We start from the raw sequence: 22,008 nt of genomic DNA on the forward strand, positions 1-22,008 counted from the left end.
CCCTCAACTAGGGTCTTTTACATTATTATTTATTAAACGAAGACGTGAAGATGTAAGCAAATATAAAACAAGATTTTACAGGGAATACAGAAGTACATGTGAATACACACATATTCAAACTCATTATTTACAACACTGTGCATTTTTTTCCTTGATATATCTATCATCTCTTCAGTCATTTAATGCTGATGAGAATTTTGAATCCAAAAGGATAAATATATTTATGTCCTTTGCCTTCTATTTTGAATATGAAAAACTAAGGCCTCACTGTGCTAATAAGAACTACTCATTTCAATATCCAGGATTAATATACGCATATTGCTAACTGCTAGATTTCTTATCTTCTTGAAGTTATCAGAGTGACATAAGATGTCCTGCTAGAGTATGATTATATATGATATATTACATCCATCAACTACTTTACTATGTACTACTACTTCTGGAGTGCCAAGAAATAAGAAAATAGGGGAAAAAATGAAAAATCATTTCCATAAAGTTTCCATGTTAGCATCAGGTGGAAATTCTGATATTGGAAAATTTTGCTTATAATATGCCATCAGGGAATACAGACTGTTCTTTTCCAGCATCATAGACTGACTAACCTGAAATCTATAGGCCATACAATTATTTATTTTCAAAAGTAAAGTAGCTGCACACTACTTGATTATATGCAAGTCAGAAGCACTCCCAAGAATATGTCGTCAATAGCCACCTCAGTTTGGTGAAGTGGCCACAGTCAGTGAATGTGAAATCTTCTTATCTATGAAGTTTTCTCTAGAGCTCTGAGCAATGTCGCTATCTTGAATGATGGTGAAAAATGCAAGAAACGTTGTTCTGAGAGTGCTGTACAATGTTATATTGATGCCAACATGAATTATATGGAGGCAGTATTTTTACCAAAATACCAAACTAATTCTGATCATTTGCTTGTTTCAGTAACACTATTTGGCATGCATGGCATGATCCAAAGAAATATAATTTAACAAAGAAAAAAAGGAGACAGACGACATATTCATTAAGGGGATATTACTCAGGAGTTATTGCGTCCTTGGGTAAGGGCCATGGACACTCCACCGCTTGGCAACCACAGAGTCTAGTCCCGATGGCCTCCTCGCTCCTTGGCACAGCCCGTGTAGAGCTTGGCCATTTGCCCGCTACACACATTTACACTTGAATGCAGTGGAACTGTGCTCTCCCACAATTACTATATAAGGAATGCTATCAACTCCTACCACAGCCACTGAAGCCCTTTGCTATGTTTGCTTTAAAAAACAAAATAATATTGGTTGGTAACTTTTTGTTGTTGAGCTAATTGGGCATTGCCTTGGCATTGACATCCACAAGGGTTATTCCCGTAACAGGAGGCGTGAGATTTCAGAACAGCTGGGAGCTGTAGGGTGGGAATGTGATTAAAAAGGAGATTATACAGGAAACCAGTCTCCTCTCTACCCTTAACATGACTTTGGCAAGCTTGATCGCAGCACCCAGCTAGACATTAACAGCTTTCCAAGATTAACATCCAATCGACACCTGGATGAAAGGAGAGTTTTTTAAAACAGCAGTTAGGCTGGCAGAAGCCTAGATTTTGGCTTTCATGAACCAGGTAAACAGTTGCACCAGGTATTCCATCAGGCAAAAAAAGAAATTACATTCATGCTCATATGTTGATGATACTAGCTTGTGTTTGCTGATACGTGAGATGATGTTTGCTTTTGTGCTGTTGTCTTGTTAAAAAAAAAAGTAATACAAGTTTGTAATTTAAAAGGAGTCATTGGCTTTTGTTGTTACTCTTCAGATTTTTTTTTTTTTTTGGCAATATGCTAATTGTTTCCAAAAGTGCACTTGCAGAGTTCAGAATAGTTAGTAAATAAACAAACATAAAAGTCCTTCAGAATTACAGATCAACTTTCCCCAAATCTGTGGGATGCTCTGCTGTATTATGGTTTACCATTTATTGTTAAAACCATCTAAGAGAGAGAGCTATTTCAGGCCCTATTGTACTAAGCATTGTAAAAATCAAAAAACTGAATTACGAACTCTGCTTAAAAGAGCTTGCGGTCCAAAGGACAAGAAAACAAGTAGATAAAACGGAGTTACGAAGGGATCAAGGTAGCAAATGCGATGGAAAATAAAGCACTTTTAACCATTCAGTAACAGCATTGTGACTCATCGCTTGCATAACCATGGTGGGTTGTTGTTTAAGTAAGTTTTCTATATGTATTATGACAGAGATTACTTCTGTGAAAGCCTCTGAAGGAGGATAATCTGGTAGCTCTGTATATTCAGACTGAGAGATTCTCCCACTTATGAGACAAGAGAAAGTTTAGAAGTGCTTTTAAGGAAGAGGGCAACAGCAACATAAGGTGAAAAGGTCTCTTATCAAAACATGCTTTATCAACAGTATATCATATAATCAAGAATTGTATCTTTTTTAGAAAAGGTGGGATTTGATTTTTCACTGAGGCAATTAATTGCATGGAGATTAAATTATTGATGATTTTCAACTGTACAGAAAAGTCAGAGCAACAACAGACTTTAGATGTTGCCAGTGGAACAACTCAGATGTGGGTATCAAAGCAAGAAAAATACACCAAAGATATGATTGCAAAGTACATGAACTTGAATCATCCCACTTTTGTCTCAGACTGTCAGCTCACAAACAGATATTAACACCGGTTGATTCATGTTAACTTTGAAAGCCATGGTAACCTGATCTAAGCCCTTAAGCAAGGGCTTAAGTGAATTTTGTTGCTGTTTACTAGGACAAAAACAGGTTAAAATGGAGTTTTTCAGGAAAAAACGAAAAATACCAGTTTTGGCTCTATTCCTGTAACATCTGGACATAGCTGAGGAGGTATCACAAAGGATGTTGGAGAGAGACAACTCAGAAAAAGAGGATTTTATATATAAAATGATATGAGTTGATATACAAGAAAGAGCATAAAGAGAAAGGAAAAGAATGGGCCAGCCACAAAATTCCAAGGGATCTCCATGGAAAAGAAGAAAGAAGGAAAACACATCTGAGAAGACAAAGAAGAAACAGAAAGACAACTCAAGAAGGACAGACTCTAAAGAAAAGCATGGCAACCATCATCTCGATTTGTCTCAGCTCAGTTAAAAGTGCCAATTTAGATTCTGTGTTCCAGATCCTCAGTATATTTTTATCTGGGATGTTGGTTCAAGTCATTAAAATTTTCTGCATGCTTAAAAATAACTCCTTTGAAAATTTAGCATGAAATGCTGTTAGCAATAGGGAATTTTGAAGGAAAAAAAGAAATAAAATTATTTGATTTGCATTTTATCAAGTTATACATACAATCTATACTTGATTTAACAATTAAACATATCATCTACTCCAGATACTAAATGGAAGGATTTTTTCTCACTTATTAAAAATGTTGAGGTTAAGTATATTAACTAAAACTCTTCCATACTCTACTATTTTGAATGTAACACTGTATATATGTCTTCTTGTTTGCTGCCTTTCATTCCTATGTTGTAAAAATATTATTCACCTATTTAATTATCTTGTTTCCGTATATCTTCATGAGTTAGTTTGGTAAGCTTGCACTCTAAAGAAATTGCTGACAGACTCGCCATCCAAAAAAAACATTTTTGAATCTCTGTTAAGTTTATTTTCTATCTCATCTTCTACCTCTGAAATCCGGATTTTCTAATCATGATCTTTTGTGAATAGTAATCAATAATTGTCATGAAATTAAACACCACAATTTGCTCGCTGCTTATATCAAAATAATTTTCCTTGTTAGTATCTTTGTTAAATTGCCACACACTGAAGGCTAAGGAAATTATTTCATTAAGTGTTCACTAATCCAGGCTCACTGAAAGCTCAAGCTTGTAAAACAGTGGTTCTGTTGTGATTCTGCAGACATTTCTCTAGCAGATGTGATCATCCCTTAAGCATCTGCAGTCTTGCTCTCTATTAGTTACTGCCAGAAATACCAAGTTGACAGCTTTCACACTGCCTGGTATCATTTACTTGACAACAAAAACACTACATAGAATATACATATCATCATCATCATCATCATCATCAGTGGTCTTAACGTACACTCAGATTCCAAGCATATCATAAACCACACGAATCTTTGTAGTTGCAGGTGTTACTCTTTTGTCCCAGCCTTCATCTTCCTGTACACTGCTCAACACAGGGCAGGATGATTGCTTCATACCCATCACCTGCCTTCCTTTCCTAGCATAAACCAAAGCAAACACCTTGCCATTTTCCCAAGAGGATGAGGTTCCTTACATCATTTATATATGGAAGGATTTCTAATAATCTGATTTCAAGAATACAGCAGTGCCCAATACATTTGCATCAATGCAAGTCTCCCTGGAAAATGTTTTGTGCCTCCTGTCTACTACATATAAAAATTAATAATACTACATATTAGACCCTTCTCTCTCTCTCCAACATTTCCAACAAGTTTTCTCAAACATTTAACTCTTGCGAAGAATTATCTTCACAATTTTTATTCTAAAACCAAAATGTACGAAGTTAATATATAGATTGCAAGATATCAACTGTTCACATCAATTGGCTGTTTCAAATTTGACTCTAAAACATATCTAACCTCGCGCACCTGCACAGGTAGAAAGGGTGAGGACATACAGTGTATGGAGTGTTGTATTAGTCCAGCTAACAAATTAGCTATATATTAGCTAGAGAAGCTAAAATAAACACTTACTAATCCACACGGCTGTGACTGCTTATATAGCTTCATCAACTGCATTTTGAAAAAGAGAGGTATGGAAGATGAGGGCAAGACAAAGCTTGCAATTCTGGCTCATAATTCCTTTGCTTAAATGCTGCATCTTTCAGAGCAGTATCTCTACCTCTTTACTGAGGGAGACTGTAGTCTTTGTATGCTATAATTCTTGCATTGTTATGCCTCTGTCTTCCATCTGGAAGCAAACAAAATTATAAATATGTGAAAAGTATACACAAACCTAGTTTACAAAATAAATTAGTGAAAAGTTGATTATATATCATCTCTAGTAACATAAATCTAAATGTATTTTTGGTACAGCTGAAACAGATGTTGCACTCTGAATATTTAAATAAAGACAAGAGATTTAAAAAGTGGAGTATATATTCTAGGCAACCTGTAAACAGAAAAGCGGCAGCTACTGAAGATGGTGATGATGATTATATATTAACCTGAAGGAAAACACAATATAAATGAATTGTAATTGAAAAATTAAAGGAAATCATAAAGACAGCACTACATGATCTTCCATAACTCAATGTTAGAATATTTTTAGTATTCTGGACTGCTCAAAGCTTAATGAAGTAGAACAGCTACTTTCCAGGAAAATAAGGAAACTCTGAGTTTTAAAATATTTGAGGCTTACAAAAGCAGATTTTTTCTGTTTTTCAGGCATAGAAGAAACATATCAGGAAAACTTTCTTCTGTTCAGAACAGGCTCAGTCCGGGTCAGGAGAACACAATACAACACATCCTTGTCATATACAGCTCCTCCTGCAGAGGAAGCATCAAAATGTGGACCACTGGTTGCTTTTTATCTATTGCTGCAATACTGAACATCACCATGAAGTATACACTCGATTTGCTGACAAAATGCAAAATGATCCAAAAGAATGGCTCGAGATGAAACTATCTACATGAGCTCTCTTCTGTGCAGAACTGTAACACACCACATTTTTTAAAATCACAAGACCAGAGGATAATTCTGGCTGGATGGGGCCTCAGGAGGTGTTTTGTCCAACCTCCTGTTTAAACAGGGTCAGCTCTGAGGTTAGATCTGAGATCAGGTTGCTCAGGGCTTGATCCAGTCTGGCCTTGAAAACCTCTAAGGACAGAGACGGCACAACTCTCTGGGCAACTGTGCCTATTAGCCTGAGTGTCCTCATGGTGAAAAAGCTTTTCCTTATATCCGGATTTAAGCCTGAACCTATTCTGTTTAAATTTACATTCTTTGTCTCTTGTTCTCCCAGCAAGGACACTGGTTTCTGCGTGAGGAATTTCCACTGTCACCGTGCGATTGCTGCTGCCGTCTCTGGACTCATGCAAAGGGGACAGGTACACTACAAAGATGTCACAGGCATACTACAAAGATGCCACCGAGATTGCTGTTCCACTGCACTAACTAGCACGGCAACCCAGTCACAGTCTAACTTGTAACACCAAGAGACCAAAGAAGCTAACAGAGCACAAGAGGCGACAGTCACATAGACCTTGTCAGCGTGAGAAGCAGCAGCCTTCCAGGTGCCTCGCCACCTTCAGAGAGGTCTTTGTCAGCACCATGGGAGTAGAGAGGAAAGATCTGAGAAAGAGTCATGGGGCTGCTTAGTGGGGAACGTCTTGTTTCATGGGAGCAGTTGGGGAGGAAGTGTGAAATTGTCTGAAGATTTAACAAGTGGAGGGTAAAGGCTGGCAGCATCCTCCATGCTGTCACTCCCTCTTGTGAGACTGTGCAAGAGAAAAGAAGTAGGAGTCAAAATAGGCTGTGAAAAATCTCAAAAGCACTAGTTTGTGGATGGGGAAAGCTCTGCAGTGGAGAAGACAGAAATCCGAGGGGAGGAAAAGAAAGAGAGAGAGGATCTACAGCTCAAAGGCTGAACCAGAAAATAAATGATTTTTAAAGCAAAACAGAAGTTGATGTAAGGAGACTGCACTGGTCAGCAAGGAGTAACAGGAGATGTAACACAGGGAGTGCAATAAGCAAACCTTCTGTGGGATAGACAGAGGTATATACAACATAGATATGTGTGTATATACACAGTCTATGTAAAAAGACTCTCAGAAAAGATACAGTTGAAAACTTAGAGGTCTGAACAAAAGGCAAAATTTTTCAATTACTTCCAAGGATAGTGGAACAATACAGAGGTCAGGAAAAAGTGAAAGAACATTGCTTTGGACAACCAGGTACATTTGACCCTTCAATTTGAACAGCAGATGGCAGGTCAGGACACTGCAACAGTTCCTAAAGGCATAAGCATAAAAAAAAAACAAGTGAAATTATTATTTGGATGAGACTCCTGAAAATGTAGAGGAAAAGAGGAAACATGGAGCAACTGGCTGAAAGGCAGAGCTCAGAGGGCTGTGATCAGTGGCACAGAGTCTAGTTGAAGGCCTGCAGCTAGCAGTGTCCCCCAGTGCTCAGTACTGGGTCCAATCTTGTTCAACTTCTTCATCAATTACCTGGAGGAAGGGAAACAGTGCCACAAAACTGGGAGAAGTGGTTGACACACCTGAGGGCTGTGCTGCCATTCAGAGAGACATGGACAAGCTGGAGAGCCAGGCAGAGAGTAACCTCATGAAGTTCAACAGGCAAGTACAGGGTCCTGCACCTCGGGACAAACACCACCACACACCAGTACAGGCTAGGGGCTGACCTCCTGGAAGGCAGCTCTGCAGAGAAGGACCTGGGAGTTTTGTTGGACAAGTTGAACGTCAGCCAGCAATGTGCTCTGTTGGCCAAGATGGCCAATGGTATCTTGGGCTACATTAGGAAGAATGTTGCCAGCAGGTGGAGGGAGGTGGTCCTGCCCCTCTACTCAGTCCTGGTGAACACCACATCTTGAGTACTGTGTCCAGTTCTGGGCTCCCCAGTACAAGAGAGACATGGAAGATGGGACAGAAGCAGCTCTGCTATGAGGAGAGGCTGTGAGAGCTGGGCCCGTTTAGCCTGGAGAAGAGAAGGCTGAGGGGGGATCTTATCAACATCTAAAAATACCTTAAGGGAGGATGTCAAAAGGCTGGGGCCAGACTCTTTTCAGTGCTGTCCAGCAGCAGGACAAGAGGCAACAGGCACAAACTGAAACACAGGAAGTTCTGCCTAAAAGGAAAATCTTCTTTCCTGTGATAGTGACAGAGCACTGGACCAGGTTCCCCGGAGAGGATGTGGAGTCTCCTTCCTTGGAGATATTCAAAACCCACCTGGATGCAACCCTGTCTAACATGCTCTAGGTGACCCTGCTTGAGCAGGGGGGTTGGACTAGATGATCTCCAGAGCTCCCTTCCAGCCTCAACCGTTCAGTGATTCTGTGAACTGCTGTGGAAGGCCAGTAGAAAGCAGGTGGGTGGATGACTGGCATCATCCATGCTACACAGAGAAGCACCTACACATAACACTGCAGCAAAAAAGAAAGAGAAGAAATAGAGAAAAATTTCAAGAATGTAAAAGATAGATAGCAGGCCAAGGAGCGTTACTGAACCTTTACTCGTTCTCACTTCTCTCCAGTTTAGCAGCAAAGAAGATCACAAAATCTGAAGTGCTACAAAGCAAGAGATATATTTTATAGAATGAAAATATATAAACAAATTTTTCCAGACAGAAAAATGACCATGATATCATTTGTGCTTACAGGCCTGGTATTATAAGGAGCCCTATTAAGCTAATATTTGCCATTTTTAAACAAAATATACTGCTGCATTTATACACACACACACACATATACATATATATATATAAAACAACCATTTCCATCTGTAAATTCAGTTACTTTAAGGAAACTTCCTAGTCTGTTTGTAGAAATAATAGGTAATAGTGTTTAAAAATGTATGCATTTTTCCATTAGCACTAATAAGTATCTGGTAGATAAGAGGGTACTAAATTGAGGAATAAAATAAGCAGAAAGCTAATTCCATAGTTTTTCAGGTTATGAGACTCCAGGATTCCCTTCATCTTCTACCTGCTCTGCCTGAAGGCAGTCCTCAAAGCTGTCAGAGACAGAGGAACTGCAAAATGCTACCGAACAAACAAAATGCACCATCTTTCCCCGGGTGACATCCACTGCCTGCTCAGTAGACATGCAGATTTTGTGTGCACTCCTACATCAAAATTCAAGTATCTCTGTATTCAAAATCTCTGGAAGATCTTCCAGAGACACAGTGCCAGCGTCTTTGGTGAGGTTAAAGTCAGAAGACAACAGTAAATGCAAGACAGGCCTTTTCACGCTCTCAGAAGCCTGACTCCTACTGACTTTCAATAGTATTTCAGTACCTCTCTATTCTGGGAAAAGGAATTTATTATCTTAAGTTATATCACTTCAGAAAATATTTTACAAGATCTTTAATTGACTTAAATTAAGCCAAATCATTTCATTTGTAACAAATCATTGTAAACTTTTCTTTAGGAAACTGGAACCTCTCTCCCTAGATTTTCACTTCTCTCCTTCCATCACTCCTTCTCTTTTATAATAATACTCTATCTACAATCAGTAGTAATTCATTAGATGAGCATCTCCTTTGCTGTTCAAACATGAGTACAGAAAGGATAAAACAAAAACAGCAGCTTATTGTTTTTTTTCCCTGTTGCAGAAGAGAATGTTTGTTGCCGAAGTTGGCACAGTAACACAAATGTGCTCTTTAATAACTCCTCGTGGTTTGTCAGTTGTCTGGCAACATGGATCTTTTTTTTTTTTTTGTGATCTGAAAAAACATCATGTAACTTAATGTCTTGTTCATTTTCAAAACATCATAACCTACCATCTCAACAGCAGTCCCTTCTTATTTCCTCTTTGTTTATGCTAAAATAGACCTTATTTGCATCGAATGAGGTTTTTCTATACCCACATTATAAAATCCATCTAAGTGCACGGGACAGTGCTGTCAATTGTCACAAGACAAGCTGATCCACAAAACACATTGTGTAACTGTAGGACTAATCTCTCCCACCACACTTACAAACACAGATGTCCAGGTTTATTTAAAATAGCCCTAAGCGAAACAGTACAACTTGCGTGTTTTTAAAATGTATGATTACTACTGGGAGGCACTTGATTACAGAAATATCTCAGAAATCTTCTTAGTCAGGGGCTGAGAAGGCAACAACGGTTCAAGGAAACAGTATCAGTTGCATTATATTTTCTCTCTGTCAACCAAGGACAGTCCCATCCTGACTGTTCCCTAGATATTCTTCCCTGTAGAGTTCACTAAACCTCTGGATCCACATTGATGAGGCAATTCTTTTCTACTAACAAGATAACAGCTGAGCAGGATTACTCCTTCTCCATTATAAAGTTACATTAGTGAAGGGAAGGGAGGAGAATAACATATTCTGACATGCATGCATGAAAAAAAATGTATAATTGGAAAGGGAAAACAATTTAAATTATTAGCTGATATCAGCAAAAAGGTACATGTGATGAATATACACAAAAAAGAACCTTCTTGCTGCATCATTTCAGAAATGGTACTAGAGACTTGTACAATGTGCCTTATGATTTTGCTTAAGCATCCCTGAAGGCCACCCATGCTCTTGCCAAGATTTCTTGCTACAAAATTATAGCAAAAAAATGAAAAGTTCCATCTTAGAAAGACCACAGTGTAATTAAGAGAAACAGAACACAACTTTCTTAAATGTATGTGGTAAACCACAACATGATACATATGATAAATTCACTATATTGGAGTGCCAATCTAATGCTCCATCCTTCAAATCTCACTCTATAGCTCTATCACTACGCTTCTAAGGAATGCAGATGAAGGCACCATGAAGTACAGCCTAGAGATTTCAGAGTTCTGTAAGATTTAGTAATCAGAACTAAATCACTGGCAATTCCTGGACAAGATGAAGGTTTTTAAGAAAGAGCTTCAATTTAAAATATAAACCATGGCAATTTCTATTCCAGTAACATTTCTATATAGCCTGCTTTCTCTGAATAGAACCACAGAAAAATAGAGGGTGGAAGGGACCTCTGGGGGTCAGCTAGTCCCATCTCCTGCTAAAAGCAGGGTCAAATTCAAAGCTAGATTAGGTTGCTCAGTGCTTTGTCCAGTTGTGTTTTGAAAAGTTCCATGGATGGAAATTTTGCAGCTTCCTCCATATAGAATTGTATTTGTTAACCTCCTATGCCAGAAAAAGTTAAGTAAATTCTGACAATGATTTGACACCTTAAGATAACAAATTAAGAAGCTATATGACTTTTAAGCTCAGAATTTAGCCTGCTTAGCTGCTTACATATCTGAAAGAATAAAGCACAAAAGCAATTTCAGTCAAGCTCATTTCTGCACATGAAAAAAACATTCATTTTTTTCTTCACTGAAAGTATTAAGCTTCTTTTTTATAAAAGACATGCAAAGACTTTTTTCCTATCAATATTAAGTTGTTCCTTAAGGCTATAGCTTTGCAATAAAGTTATGTTATAATAATATAATACTGTATCAATAATCATGCATATACTAGACTTGCTTCTATAAAACTGGCCTACTATTGCTCCTACTGCTTATCCTTTTTGTAATGGTCTACCTGTCCATAGACTTAAGAGCTCAGCTGACAGGGAACATTCTTTTTGGATTGCTGTACCAAACTTAATATGCTTGCTCCAATAAACAGTTACTCTGATAGACGCCATTTTTTTTAATACATGAAAATTTGCTAAGATACTTACAGCAAAATACATAAACTGCCTTTAAAAAACTTTGAAACTGTATTTAAAAGCAACATTTATTGAAGCCATTTGACTTGTTTATAACAGTTAACAGAAAAATAAAACTATCTTGTACATCGTAAAAGACAATATGTTATTCTAGCATTGTAAATGCCAAAAAATTCTAAGCCTATCCACTCATGTTTTGCTAAATATATTAAAATGTGAAGATTCACATTGTGTTACAAATGATAGTGTACAAAGAAATGTGTACATGAGAACTTCTCAGGGCTTTCATTCATTCAATTCTCAGAAGCTTTTAAAATTACTGATTCCTATAGTCCTATAATTATAGCAGTCATAACACACAAAGTTTCCCTGTATTTTCTCCTTGCAAAAATCTTAGATATTAATCTGGTCAGAGATGCATAAAGTAATAAGCAAGCTTGTCATGATTGCTATTACCTGTTTCTGTGCAAATAAAACATTTGCTGAAAGAAGCAAGCTGAAAGAAATAAAGATGATCTAACTATGCCCAGCATTTCATTATATTCATTCATCAGCTAAAGTTGTTATCTGGAAAGTAACATTTAGTATAGGTAAATAAACAGCACTGCACTTAGTCAACACAGTTGCTTGTTTAAAATCTGGAGAAGGCAAGTCCTTATGAAGAGATACACCAGTGGTTTTGTTGGAGGTAGATCAGTTTTTCTTCCCTAAGCTTCCTGAAAGCTGATATTGGCTTTTGGCTTTTAGTTCACCTACCTGGAAGGTTCCTATCAAACAGCATTGCACTATATTCAGGTCTCCTGCTAGAAGTGCTTAATTTAGCTGTCCAAACTGCGATAATGTTGAAAGGTCAAGAGAGCACAAGCTATCTAGACTGCCAGACACCACCCCACATACCGCCGACGTCCCGAGACAGCGCCCGGAGAGCAGCCAGTCTGCCACGCCGGGCGGGCGGGCGCTGCCTCTCACTTCAGCTTTCCATCTGCCCTGCAAGGAAGTCACCATTTCAATTCTCCACATGAAACATCTCGCATGTACAGCCCTTCTGCTACCTTGTAACCACAGCTGGACTGAGCAACACAGTACCCAAAATGGGGAGCACAGCTACTTAACTGGGAAACAGACATCAAAATAACTCCATTGCTCGTGGCACCACATCAGAGCCCCCGCAAAATCTGAAGTTTTTTGTACTGCTCTCATGCATAGCATATACATGCCCCCTTTTTTGACTGGAGACATTCAAACTACCTTCCTCTATAAAGCCACAACATTTCTGTGTATGGATTCACCCTGAGAGTTAGATTGATGACTTAAAGTGTGTGCAGCATTGCTATTTTTTACCACAAGACTTCTCTAGCTTCTCAGGTCTCCTGCCATTTAGGTAAGTAGGAATATGTGGCAAAACAGGAAATAAGTTGAAAACAGTTCCCCAAAGCCTGGAAATGTGTATATACAAGTGGGCAGAATTCAAGCTAATTCAACGTATTGTGGCTATGTAAATCAGAGAAGCGCAACAAATTAGCTTGCTAGCTCTATGCTGCTATGGCTATATGACTCTACTATTAATGCTTGTTATAGCTACAGTAGGCTGCATTCAATTCCCTCACTGAAAAATCACCATATTTTTTAGCATCAAGACCTGCAGAAGGAAAGAAAAACTCAGAAAATTTCTGATCATCAAGTTATTTTTTGTAGAAGTTCATGCTAGTTCACTTCAGTGAACTAAACATTCCAGTAAGAGATGCTGATTAGCGCTCTGCCATACTTAAAATGAACCTGGAACTAGATAATGTATCATTAAATATTTTCCTTAAAAAGACAACGACCACCACTTACCTACTCAAACAGAACAGTATTTTAACATATAGTCACACCATATTTCTGAGAACAATTCTACACAACTGAAACCAGATAAATGCTTTTAATACTCCTCTTAGTCATGACTGCACTTTCCAAAACACCTCTGCTTGTTGCAAACTCATTTGCTTGGATTTGATTAACCTGGTTCAGTTAAGGTTCAGGCCTTAACTGAAAGATTTGGTACACTAAAAACTGATCTGACTTCATGGGTCCCTTGTTTTCATTTGTATACAGAACTATATTTATAAAAGATGAGAACCATAATGCTACGTGGTTTTTTGTAATAAATAAAAACTGTATGCTCTTTATGAATATACTCTTTAGCTGCAGTGATATAATTTAATCCAAAAAAATTTGATTCTGTCTTTAAAACTTTGCTAAATAAATTAAAAAAAATTGTCTGTGTTGTAATGTATATAAGACAATAAATTTGTTCATTTCCTTATTACCAAATTCTGCCATTAAATCATTAAGTAAATTACAGAGCTAAGTCTAACACTAGTTTCTGCTTTAAGCAAAAGACATTTTGCCATAGCATTTTACCAGCGCAAAGTTTGCACTACTTAATAATCTCAGCCCTGTAGGGCACTAGGTAGTATATCACATTTATTTCCTTCAGCTGAAAAAACCCTGAAACCAACACCAAGTGATTTACAAGTTTTGTCCAGACTCAGGGACATGACAGCAGTTAGACACCAGCTCCTGCCAACCCCTGAACCCGCTTCCTTGCCGCCCGGTGCTGGCTCGCAAAGGGGAAGGGCGGTGAGAGCCCCGGGCTCCCGCGAGCGAGCGGGTGGAGGGAGCACAGCGACGCAGCCTCCGCTGCTCTCCACCCTCCGGATTTTCACCAGCACCCACCAGGCGCTTGAAAGGGAAGGCGCGACGCAAAGAGGGCGACGCAGGTAGAGGGCATGCCAAGGAAAACGCTACCACGTGTGCTTGCCCGCACTGTCTGTCCGCGTGACCCACAAGCACCCTGGCTCCCTTTCATTAATTTTTCTGCACATTTGCAAGCTGAGCTGCAGCTGGCCTGCCAGCCCGGGCCGCTTCCCACACTCCGCATCGCCTCCCCTCTACTTCATGAACAGAACCAGCAACTTTCTCCCTTGCCATTTTTCCCCTTGGATTCATTCAGTCTAGTTTGGTTTCTAAAACCCAGAAACTGTTCGAACTTTGTTCATTTTCCTGGGCTCCCTCTTATGCCTATCTCAGCTACAAAGCTACTTCTCAAACACCGCAAGCGCTGGGCACAGCTCATTCCCTTTGCTGCGTCCTTCAGAAGTCACGCAGCACTAAACTGGCAGGAATGGATCCAGGTCCACCAGTGTCATTGCTGTGTCTAGTACTTTCCATCAGAAATATCTACTGCTAAAAGTAAATTCCTGAAAGAGGTCCCCGTACTTAATTTCAGAGAACACAACATACCTCAAGATACTACTACTGAAACAGTTACGTTATGCTCTGCGCAAACTTGACAGCTAATCTGCACTTCAGAGGCCTGATTCAGGTTGCTTGAACATACAGCGTGGCTTACAGCCTACTGCCTGCTCTCCCCACGGTTTCCTTGCCAATTTCTGTGCTGGGTCATGCAGTTAGATATAGGAGAAGGCAATAGTAAAAATCTCTTGAATATAATTTCGATATTCAAAAAGGCTCTACCCTCAGTCTGGACGAGACTCAGTCTCAACGGTGATGAGAGAACAGAAGTATATAAAAGTTCAACGACAATAATATAGCTATTAAAATAAAAGTCTACTTCACATACACAGAAAATACAGGGAGGTTAGTCTAAGCACCTGTTTCACTCTGGAAAAAAGAAGTATGGTCACTACAGTCCCACAATTCACTAACTGGAAAGCATGCTGGATGTTTTGATCTATACCTCTCTCTGCATGAGCTCATCAACGTCTTCCTCCTCAATGTTTTTCTCTCCCAACTGCAACTGCTCCAGGAGCCATTCTGCTCCACAGCCCGAGCCAGCGGCTCTCCCAGGCTTCCCTCAGGGGAATCCCAAAAGTAATATGCAATGCTTAAAACACAGCTGAGACATCTCTGAGCTAGTCAGGGGGAACGATGCCATACAGAATGACCCTCATTTTTCCAATTTAGGAAAGAAAAACTGTCTTGCTTCTACATTTTGGCTGCTGAAGAGAAACCATGGGCAAAGGGTTGCTAAGGGTAACATATAAATCCACATTCAGCTCTGTATGTGAAATCATCTTTCTTTCACAGAGAGCTCTTCTTACTAAACCTCTGTTTTAGGCATGAATAACTCCATTCCTAGCACACATACATACACAAGATTTATAATTGAAAGTTAACCCAATACTAGCATTTATTATGTTTAAAGGAGGTATTATATGCCAATATTGACAAGTTAAAGCTCTATCATTACCAGAACAGAACTAGATACCATTTAACATTTCAAAGGCACAGAGTAAGATCGTTAAGTGATATGTCAAAGGAGAGCGACATGTGACTCTGGAGTGAAGTCTGGAGGCTACATATAATTTTTCTACTTCTCCCGTCTGCTTCTAATCCACTAGACCAGCCTTTCTCTGCTCTTCAAAATACATTCACATTGTCATTGCATATGTCACACAACAGTATTAGAACACAGTATTAGAGATGTTAGAAGTTGCTGCCTTAGTGTTGAACACTAAGAGGAATAAGGAACAGTCATTGCAAAATCTCAGGCTTAAATTTTTACAGATTTCTGCCATAGGTAATTTGCAGAATTGTGCTTGTAATAAGAAATTTGTAATTCAAGCAAAAATGCTACCCAAAGAAGCAATCCTGACTTACAATTTTTAGCCGTGTTCCTTTCTTAATCTGCAGTATGATAAAAAAAATACTATTGCTAAACAGCTACTTGTGACTCTTCCTAATTTTAGACAATATTTTCACTATCTTTTCCCTTTTTAGTCAAATTATTAAATAAGGTAGGTACTGATAGCTCAAAATAAATACTAAAACACATCAATGTTTTATCCCTACTGATTTCTAGGACTTATAACAGCAAATTTCTCAAATAGGTGGGTTTTCCATTTTCACAGCAAAATTACCCTACAAACAGCATGCTTGCTGCAAATGGAATCAAGGTCTGATTGATTCTCTAATGGCACTAAAAAAGCAATTAGTCTCTAACCTAAATGCTTTTTGACTGCTTCAAGATCTTCCACTCCTTTAGATATTTACCAGACAGATTTTCATACTTTTTAGAATATAATGCTACCCTTTAGGTGCCGTAAGTGGCATCTATCAACATCACTTACCACTTACTTAATATTCCATGAGAAGTGCTCAGTCCTACAAAAGAACATAGGCAAGCTCCAGGGAGCTGAAAATTTAATTTAAATGGACAACTTTCAAACTCTTGCCTGGAGAATGCTAGTGACAAACGCTGGATTTACAAAGCAAACATCACATGGGCTTGGTCTGGACAGCATAACCAATACACTGAAATGATAAAAAGGTTTTCCCTTCTTCATAAGAATGTTTTCAAAGAACCAACCGTAAATCTAGGAAAAATAAGAGTTTGTGAGTAAAGTTTTGAGTGTCTTAAGAAAGTTAAAAACAGTTACTTGACAGTAAAAGCTTGAAAGTTGTGTGCAATAAAAGAGAATACATATTTTGGTAATATTTTAATAATATATGTAGCTAGGAGTAGGAGGAAAAAACATGATAAAAGAGGCTAAATACTGAACATCAAGTATTACTTCCTGAATGCAAGATCAGCTTCATCACCTGGGATACATAAAAAAAGCTAGAGAATATAAAACACAAAGGCAACGCTATGACACTGACAAAGACTCAGGAAGCTATCAGAGGGATTTTTTTGTAATAGACTTATAATAAAATATAACATACACAGCATAACAAAATGTCACCACCATATTTCTCTAATCACAAAAAATTATAAAAATGTTTCACTCCTGTGATACTTTAAAAATCTCTTTAAACAACATTTACTAAGAAAAAATGTATAATAGGCGATTTCCCAGCAGCTTTAAATATTAGATTTTATTAAGCCTTTTTAGAGGTTTTACACAACTAAACCATGAAGGACACAGTTAAACCAGGAAGAAGAACTGAACTGCAGGCACTGCAATACCAAGCACATTGCTACATGTAAATTCAGCATCCAAGCTCAAGAGAGGGGAACCCACAAATCTGAATTAAGGAGGCTCCCAATGCACTGAAGAAGAACAGAACCCCAAACTTCACAGTACACTGAGTAGGCAAATACTGAAGATAAAAGTGTCTTGAATTCCCCACTTTTTCCAGGTGATGCTGTTTTCTCAGTGCTGCAGTCAAGCATCTCCCTTGTCATTCAGACTCACAGATTTGTTTTTTCTTTGACTTGAGATCTTTCACGTTACCCATCTCTCTGCTGTACAGGCCACTCACCTATGGGCTATTCTGGGGCCACAGAACCTTTCAACTTTCCTATTGAGTTTATTCCATTGTGTAGAAAAAAATAATAATTTAACAATTAAGAAAGCAAGGTGATCGCAGAAACATAATATGGTGATACTGCTCATCTGGGACAACTCCTATTTGCAGTGATAGATTAGTACAGCCAATCACTTCAAAATTATTTCTGAAGGGAAACAAGGAACTTGTTAGGCATATAATTTCTTAATGGGAAGTTAAACTCATACAGTTCAAGTCTCTCAATCGACACTGGATTCAAAGGATTAATATTATTCACTGATAGGGCATTGTATAATATTTTATGCTAAAACTTTTTAAATTCAATCTCCAGCTTTTTATCGCAAGTTTTGGAGTTTTTTAGAAGTTTTGGAGAACAATTAGTATAAACTGATGTTTTGGAGAGTTAAATCACTTCCTAGATCACCACGCTTTTTTCCTGAACTAGCTCATACACTTTCCTGTGTCCTCTCCCTCTAGATTCGCTCTAGATTTAATTAAGATTGATATGAAAATAAAGTTTTAACTAACCTCAGGAACTGCATATCTAAACAAAAGTGAATAAAACTCAATGATTTACTTTAAATTAAAATTAGCAAGAAAACTCCTCCCTGTATCAAAACATACTCTCTGGTATAAGATACCATGGAAGACACCTTGGAAAATCCCTTTTCAACAGCGAGCTCTTCTCAAAAGCAATCCTAATTAATGTTCCACTTATCATCATGGTGTCCGACCATTCTGCTACAGCAGAGCCCCAAATTTCGCCCAGGAAAGACGGCCTGGAGGACCTAAGTAGGAAATGCCGAGGGACTGCCCGTATGACTGACGAAGCGCAGGCCGCCGCGATAAGCCTTGGCGCGCTCCTGCGCCCAAGGTGCCCTTGGAGAGTCCGCGGTGGCAACCTGGCTGCAGGTGCCCAGGGCCCTCAGGTCCCACGAGAGACTGAAGAGAGCAGCAAGACGGCAGTGCAGCGACAGGAAACGTCCTGCTGGGCCAAGGGCATCGGCTAGCACGAGCCTCGCAAAGGCACGGCTGTAATGCTGCTGTGTTTCTCCCATCCCTTATGCAATAGTTCAAAAGATCATTTGGAGCAACTTCCAGATGCTTTTGCTTTGGGAAGTGAATGCAGTGCACGATTTATCTGGCAGCATGAAAATGAGGTCCAACTTTCCGTTCAGTTTTTGGTGAACGAGTCTAGTATCAGAGTTTTATTTTGCAAACAGAAAAAAACCCTACAAAACCAACTATTTCCACTAATGAGACGATTCCACCAGTTCTTAAGAGGCTAATAAGCGGCTGTCTAATATATAAAATACCAGAAAGCAATGTTAAGACCTGGGTCTGAACATTTACGCAAAACTTCATTCAAACAGGAGACGATCACAGCTATGTGGTTTTACTGGTGATTTCAAAAATGTATCATTTGTCACTATGTCATGAAGTGACACATTCATTTTTCCGAATATTGAGAGGTCATAACCCCCAGCATTGTCTTTTGGTCACCAAGCCTCAAGCAGTATTATTTTTGTTTGTATTTTAGAAACTTGAGTTTGCTGGAAAAGATAAAAAAAACTGATTATCAGCGCTATCAGATATCTAAGCTTATTTTGCACAGACAATAAACTAATAATCCAAGTACACTTATGCACAGGAAGAAAAAAGGGTAAAGAGGACAACAAGTGCAGAGCCTGGCTGCACCAGCCTCTGGAGTTTCATCATTAAATTTATCTGAGTTAGGGCATTACTTTAGATGCTCTTATTTCTGCAAATTTGTGTGTACTCATATGTGTGAACATATGTGTGTTTACATAAAACACACAAAATGACCACAGAGAGTTTTCTTCAAGTTTTGAAGAGGATTTTGTTGAACTCCTCTAAAAGTTTAATCATACTATGTTTAATTTTATCAGTAATCTCCTTTCTAGGATAGAATCAAATTTTATATGCATAACTAGAATGCCTCAAATGCATTTAGAATTATTCAAAATTAATAGTGAACTTAAAAGGAAGCTGAGATTCTTCACTGTTGCTCTTTTCACTCACTTTGTCCTTCAGTGACTCATAAGTAATTGTTTGTGTGGGATGATAAAACAAATGTTTTTTCCACAGTGCAGAGCATATGGCTTCATAAACTATACATTTGTACAAAAAGAAGTCTTAAATTGATTCTAGGTTTTACTGACCAATACAAATGTCCTTTAAGCTTCTGTGGGTCATCTGTTCTATTTTCTGGTGATTTTAAGGAGAACAATCCGTTAAAATCTTATCATTGGATAAAGCAAAAATCTAGTTAAGTTTGGCTGCCAAAATAACACCAAAAAAATCCCATAATTTCCCCATAATTATCTTGCTCAAAAGAAAAACAAACACAAATGATATTTTAGTTTAGACTTATCAAAACATTTTCTCTGACTAAAGCAATACGTTTTGGTTTCAGGGACCTCTAGAGATATCAGAGGATGAAAATTCACACCTTGTAGTGGACTGCTTACTTTTTTTTTCTCTTGATGGTTTTTGCTTAACTCTTTAACAGAAGAGGGACAAGAATCAGATGTCCCACATGCCTGGGACAGTGTCTTAATGTTTATTAAGTTATTTGTTATGACACAGAGAATACTTAAATATTTTTACAAAATGAAATAGCAATTTGATTGAGAGTTACACTGTGTCCAAAACCCTAATAATGTTCTTCAATCACTTACTTTCAAGTCACTTTAATATTTCAAGTCCAAAGCTATGTGTACGAAGCCATATCAATCCATAACATAATTATTGCAATGCCACATTGTTTACTGCTTTGGAGAAACTAATAAAGTAATCATAGCAAGTAGGTGAGAAAGTACAACATATCAAACTAGAAACGGGGGTAATAATACACCGAGTTGCACAGCGCAGTTCAGCTTGTGCGTGAGAGCTGTCTCCTCAAAGTTCTTTTCAATTGCTTTGCTTGGTTTGTGAAAGTTTGTGTGACATACGCACACAAATGAGTTCAATGTGCAAACGGCTGTGTTTAAGTTATTTTCTCAACTGCTTTTTCTACATTTCCTGAATCTCAAAAACATAGCTGTTTGGAATTAAGAAAAAACCATCAAAATAACTAAATTACTTCCTCGAAATGTGTTGTAGAATCCAGAATGCCATAAAAGGCGCTTTCAGACTTCAAAAGAATAACTTCAATAATCAAAACATTTGCAATTGCAAGTTTTATGCAAAGAATGTGTGACTTTTTAACATGCAAAATTTATTTATGATGACCTATGGAATAGGTCATGACAACATTTTGGTCATATTATTTTTCCCCAAAGCTCCATAGGTTTTGACTCGGTCATGAATTTTGTGTGGGTGGAATAATCCATCCATTTTGGTTACAAAGGAACACTTGGCCCTCGGGCTGCAAAACTGCAAACTTTTATGTCAAGATGCCAATGCTGTGCAACAATGCGCAGTTATTTTCAATTTTCTTCCCATTTTTTTCTTGCATCATCAGCTTATTTAAAATGCAGTTTTACACAAGTACTGAAGTAAAAAAGGGTGTTAGATCTTATTGCGGGTGGAGGTTTCTTTTTTAAGTTAGTCCTTTCAATTAGATTACAATGACATGTTTTGAACTTCTGTACAAAAGAAATGGTTTGGCAGAGTCCCCACAAATATACAATTATTTCAGTTCTGTAAGTAGCTGTTGCTGTAGCTACATGTAGTCTATCTAAATGACAATCTATGAAACAAACTCTGAATTATTTGCAAGCATGATTTTTGCTTATCCCAAACTCTGAACAGTCCCACAATGTTCAGGATCTGAGCATTTTCAGTTTCACAATGTGAGAAACATGATAAGAAAGGTAAATTTAATTTTATCTAGCAAATGGCATCTCACTATTTGAATAGCTTGCAGAAAATCCTCATTTTTTAAAAGCAAGAAAATCTGTAAGTACTAAAAGTTCTGCTACAGAAAGTATAGCATTGACAGAAATTCAAAGCTGCCCAATACATTGCGACATATTCAAACTTCAGGAAAAAAAAAAATCCTTAGTTCACATCTTACCACTTCATAATCCTCACTGCCAAAAAGGTACATAGCTGCACCTTCCCGAGCTGACGCTAGTTGTCCAGAGCGTCCCGAACATCTAAAGTAAGGGCTTCAGCTGCATCTTCAGCTCCCGTGCTGCAGCGAGGCGGCTCCACTACAGTCCCGACACTCGTTTCCCACGCTCGCGCTGCTCTTTAAATATTGCTCGCAGACACGGCAACCAAACCGCTCGCTGGAGGCAGCTGAGGAAGTGACGGCCCTGGCGATCGGCCCCCAGCAGCGAGCCCGGCAGCGCGGCGGCCCCGCGCGCAGCGCA

At 38.4% G+C, this 22,008-nt stretch overlaps 1 protein-coding gene across 5 annotated transcripts in view; it reads right to left on the reverse strand.

Annotated features, from left to right (window-relative positions):
• The window catches only part of CACNB2 (calcium voltage-gated channel auxiliary subunit beta 2), a 265,080-nt gene that overhangs the window by 100,264 nt on the left and 142,808 nt on the right, over positions 1–22,008 (reverse strand). The window contains exon 1 of one of the 5 annotated variants that reach the window (XM_062569047.1): positions 21,708–21,974. The exons of the other annotated variants lie outside the window; for them this stretch is intronic. Within the exon in view, the coding sequence (XP_062425031.1) occupies positions 21,708–21,740 (33 nt within the window). The 5' untranslated portion in view covers positions 21,741–21,974. Of the gene's footprint in view, positions 1–21,707; positions 21,975–22,008 lie in introns of those variants that run through there. 5 annotated transcript variants of the gene reach the window in all.

Source organism: Rhea pennata, chromosome 2, assembly GCF_028389875.1.
Source record: "Rhea pennata isolate bPtePen1 chromosome 2, bPtePen1.pri, whole genome shotgun sequence".
Classification (NCBI taxonomy): domain Eukaryota; kingdom Metazoa; phylum Chordata; class Aves; order Rheiformes; family Rheidae; genus Rhea; species Rhea pennata.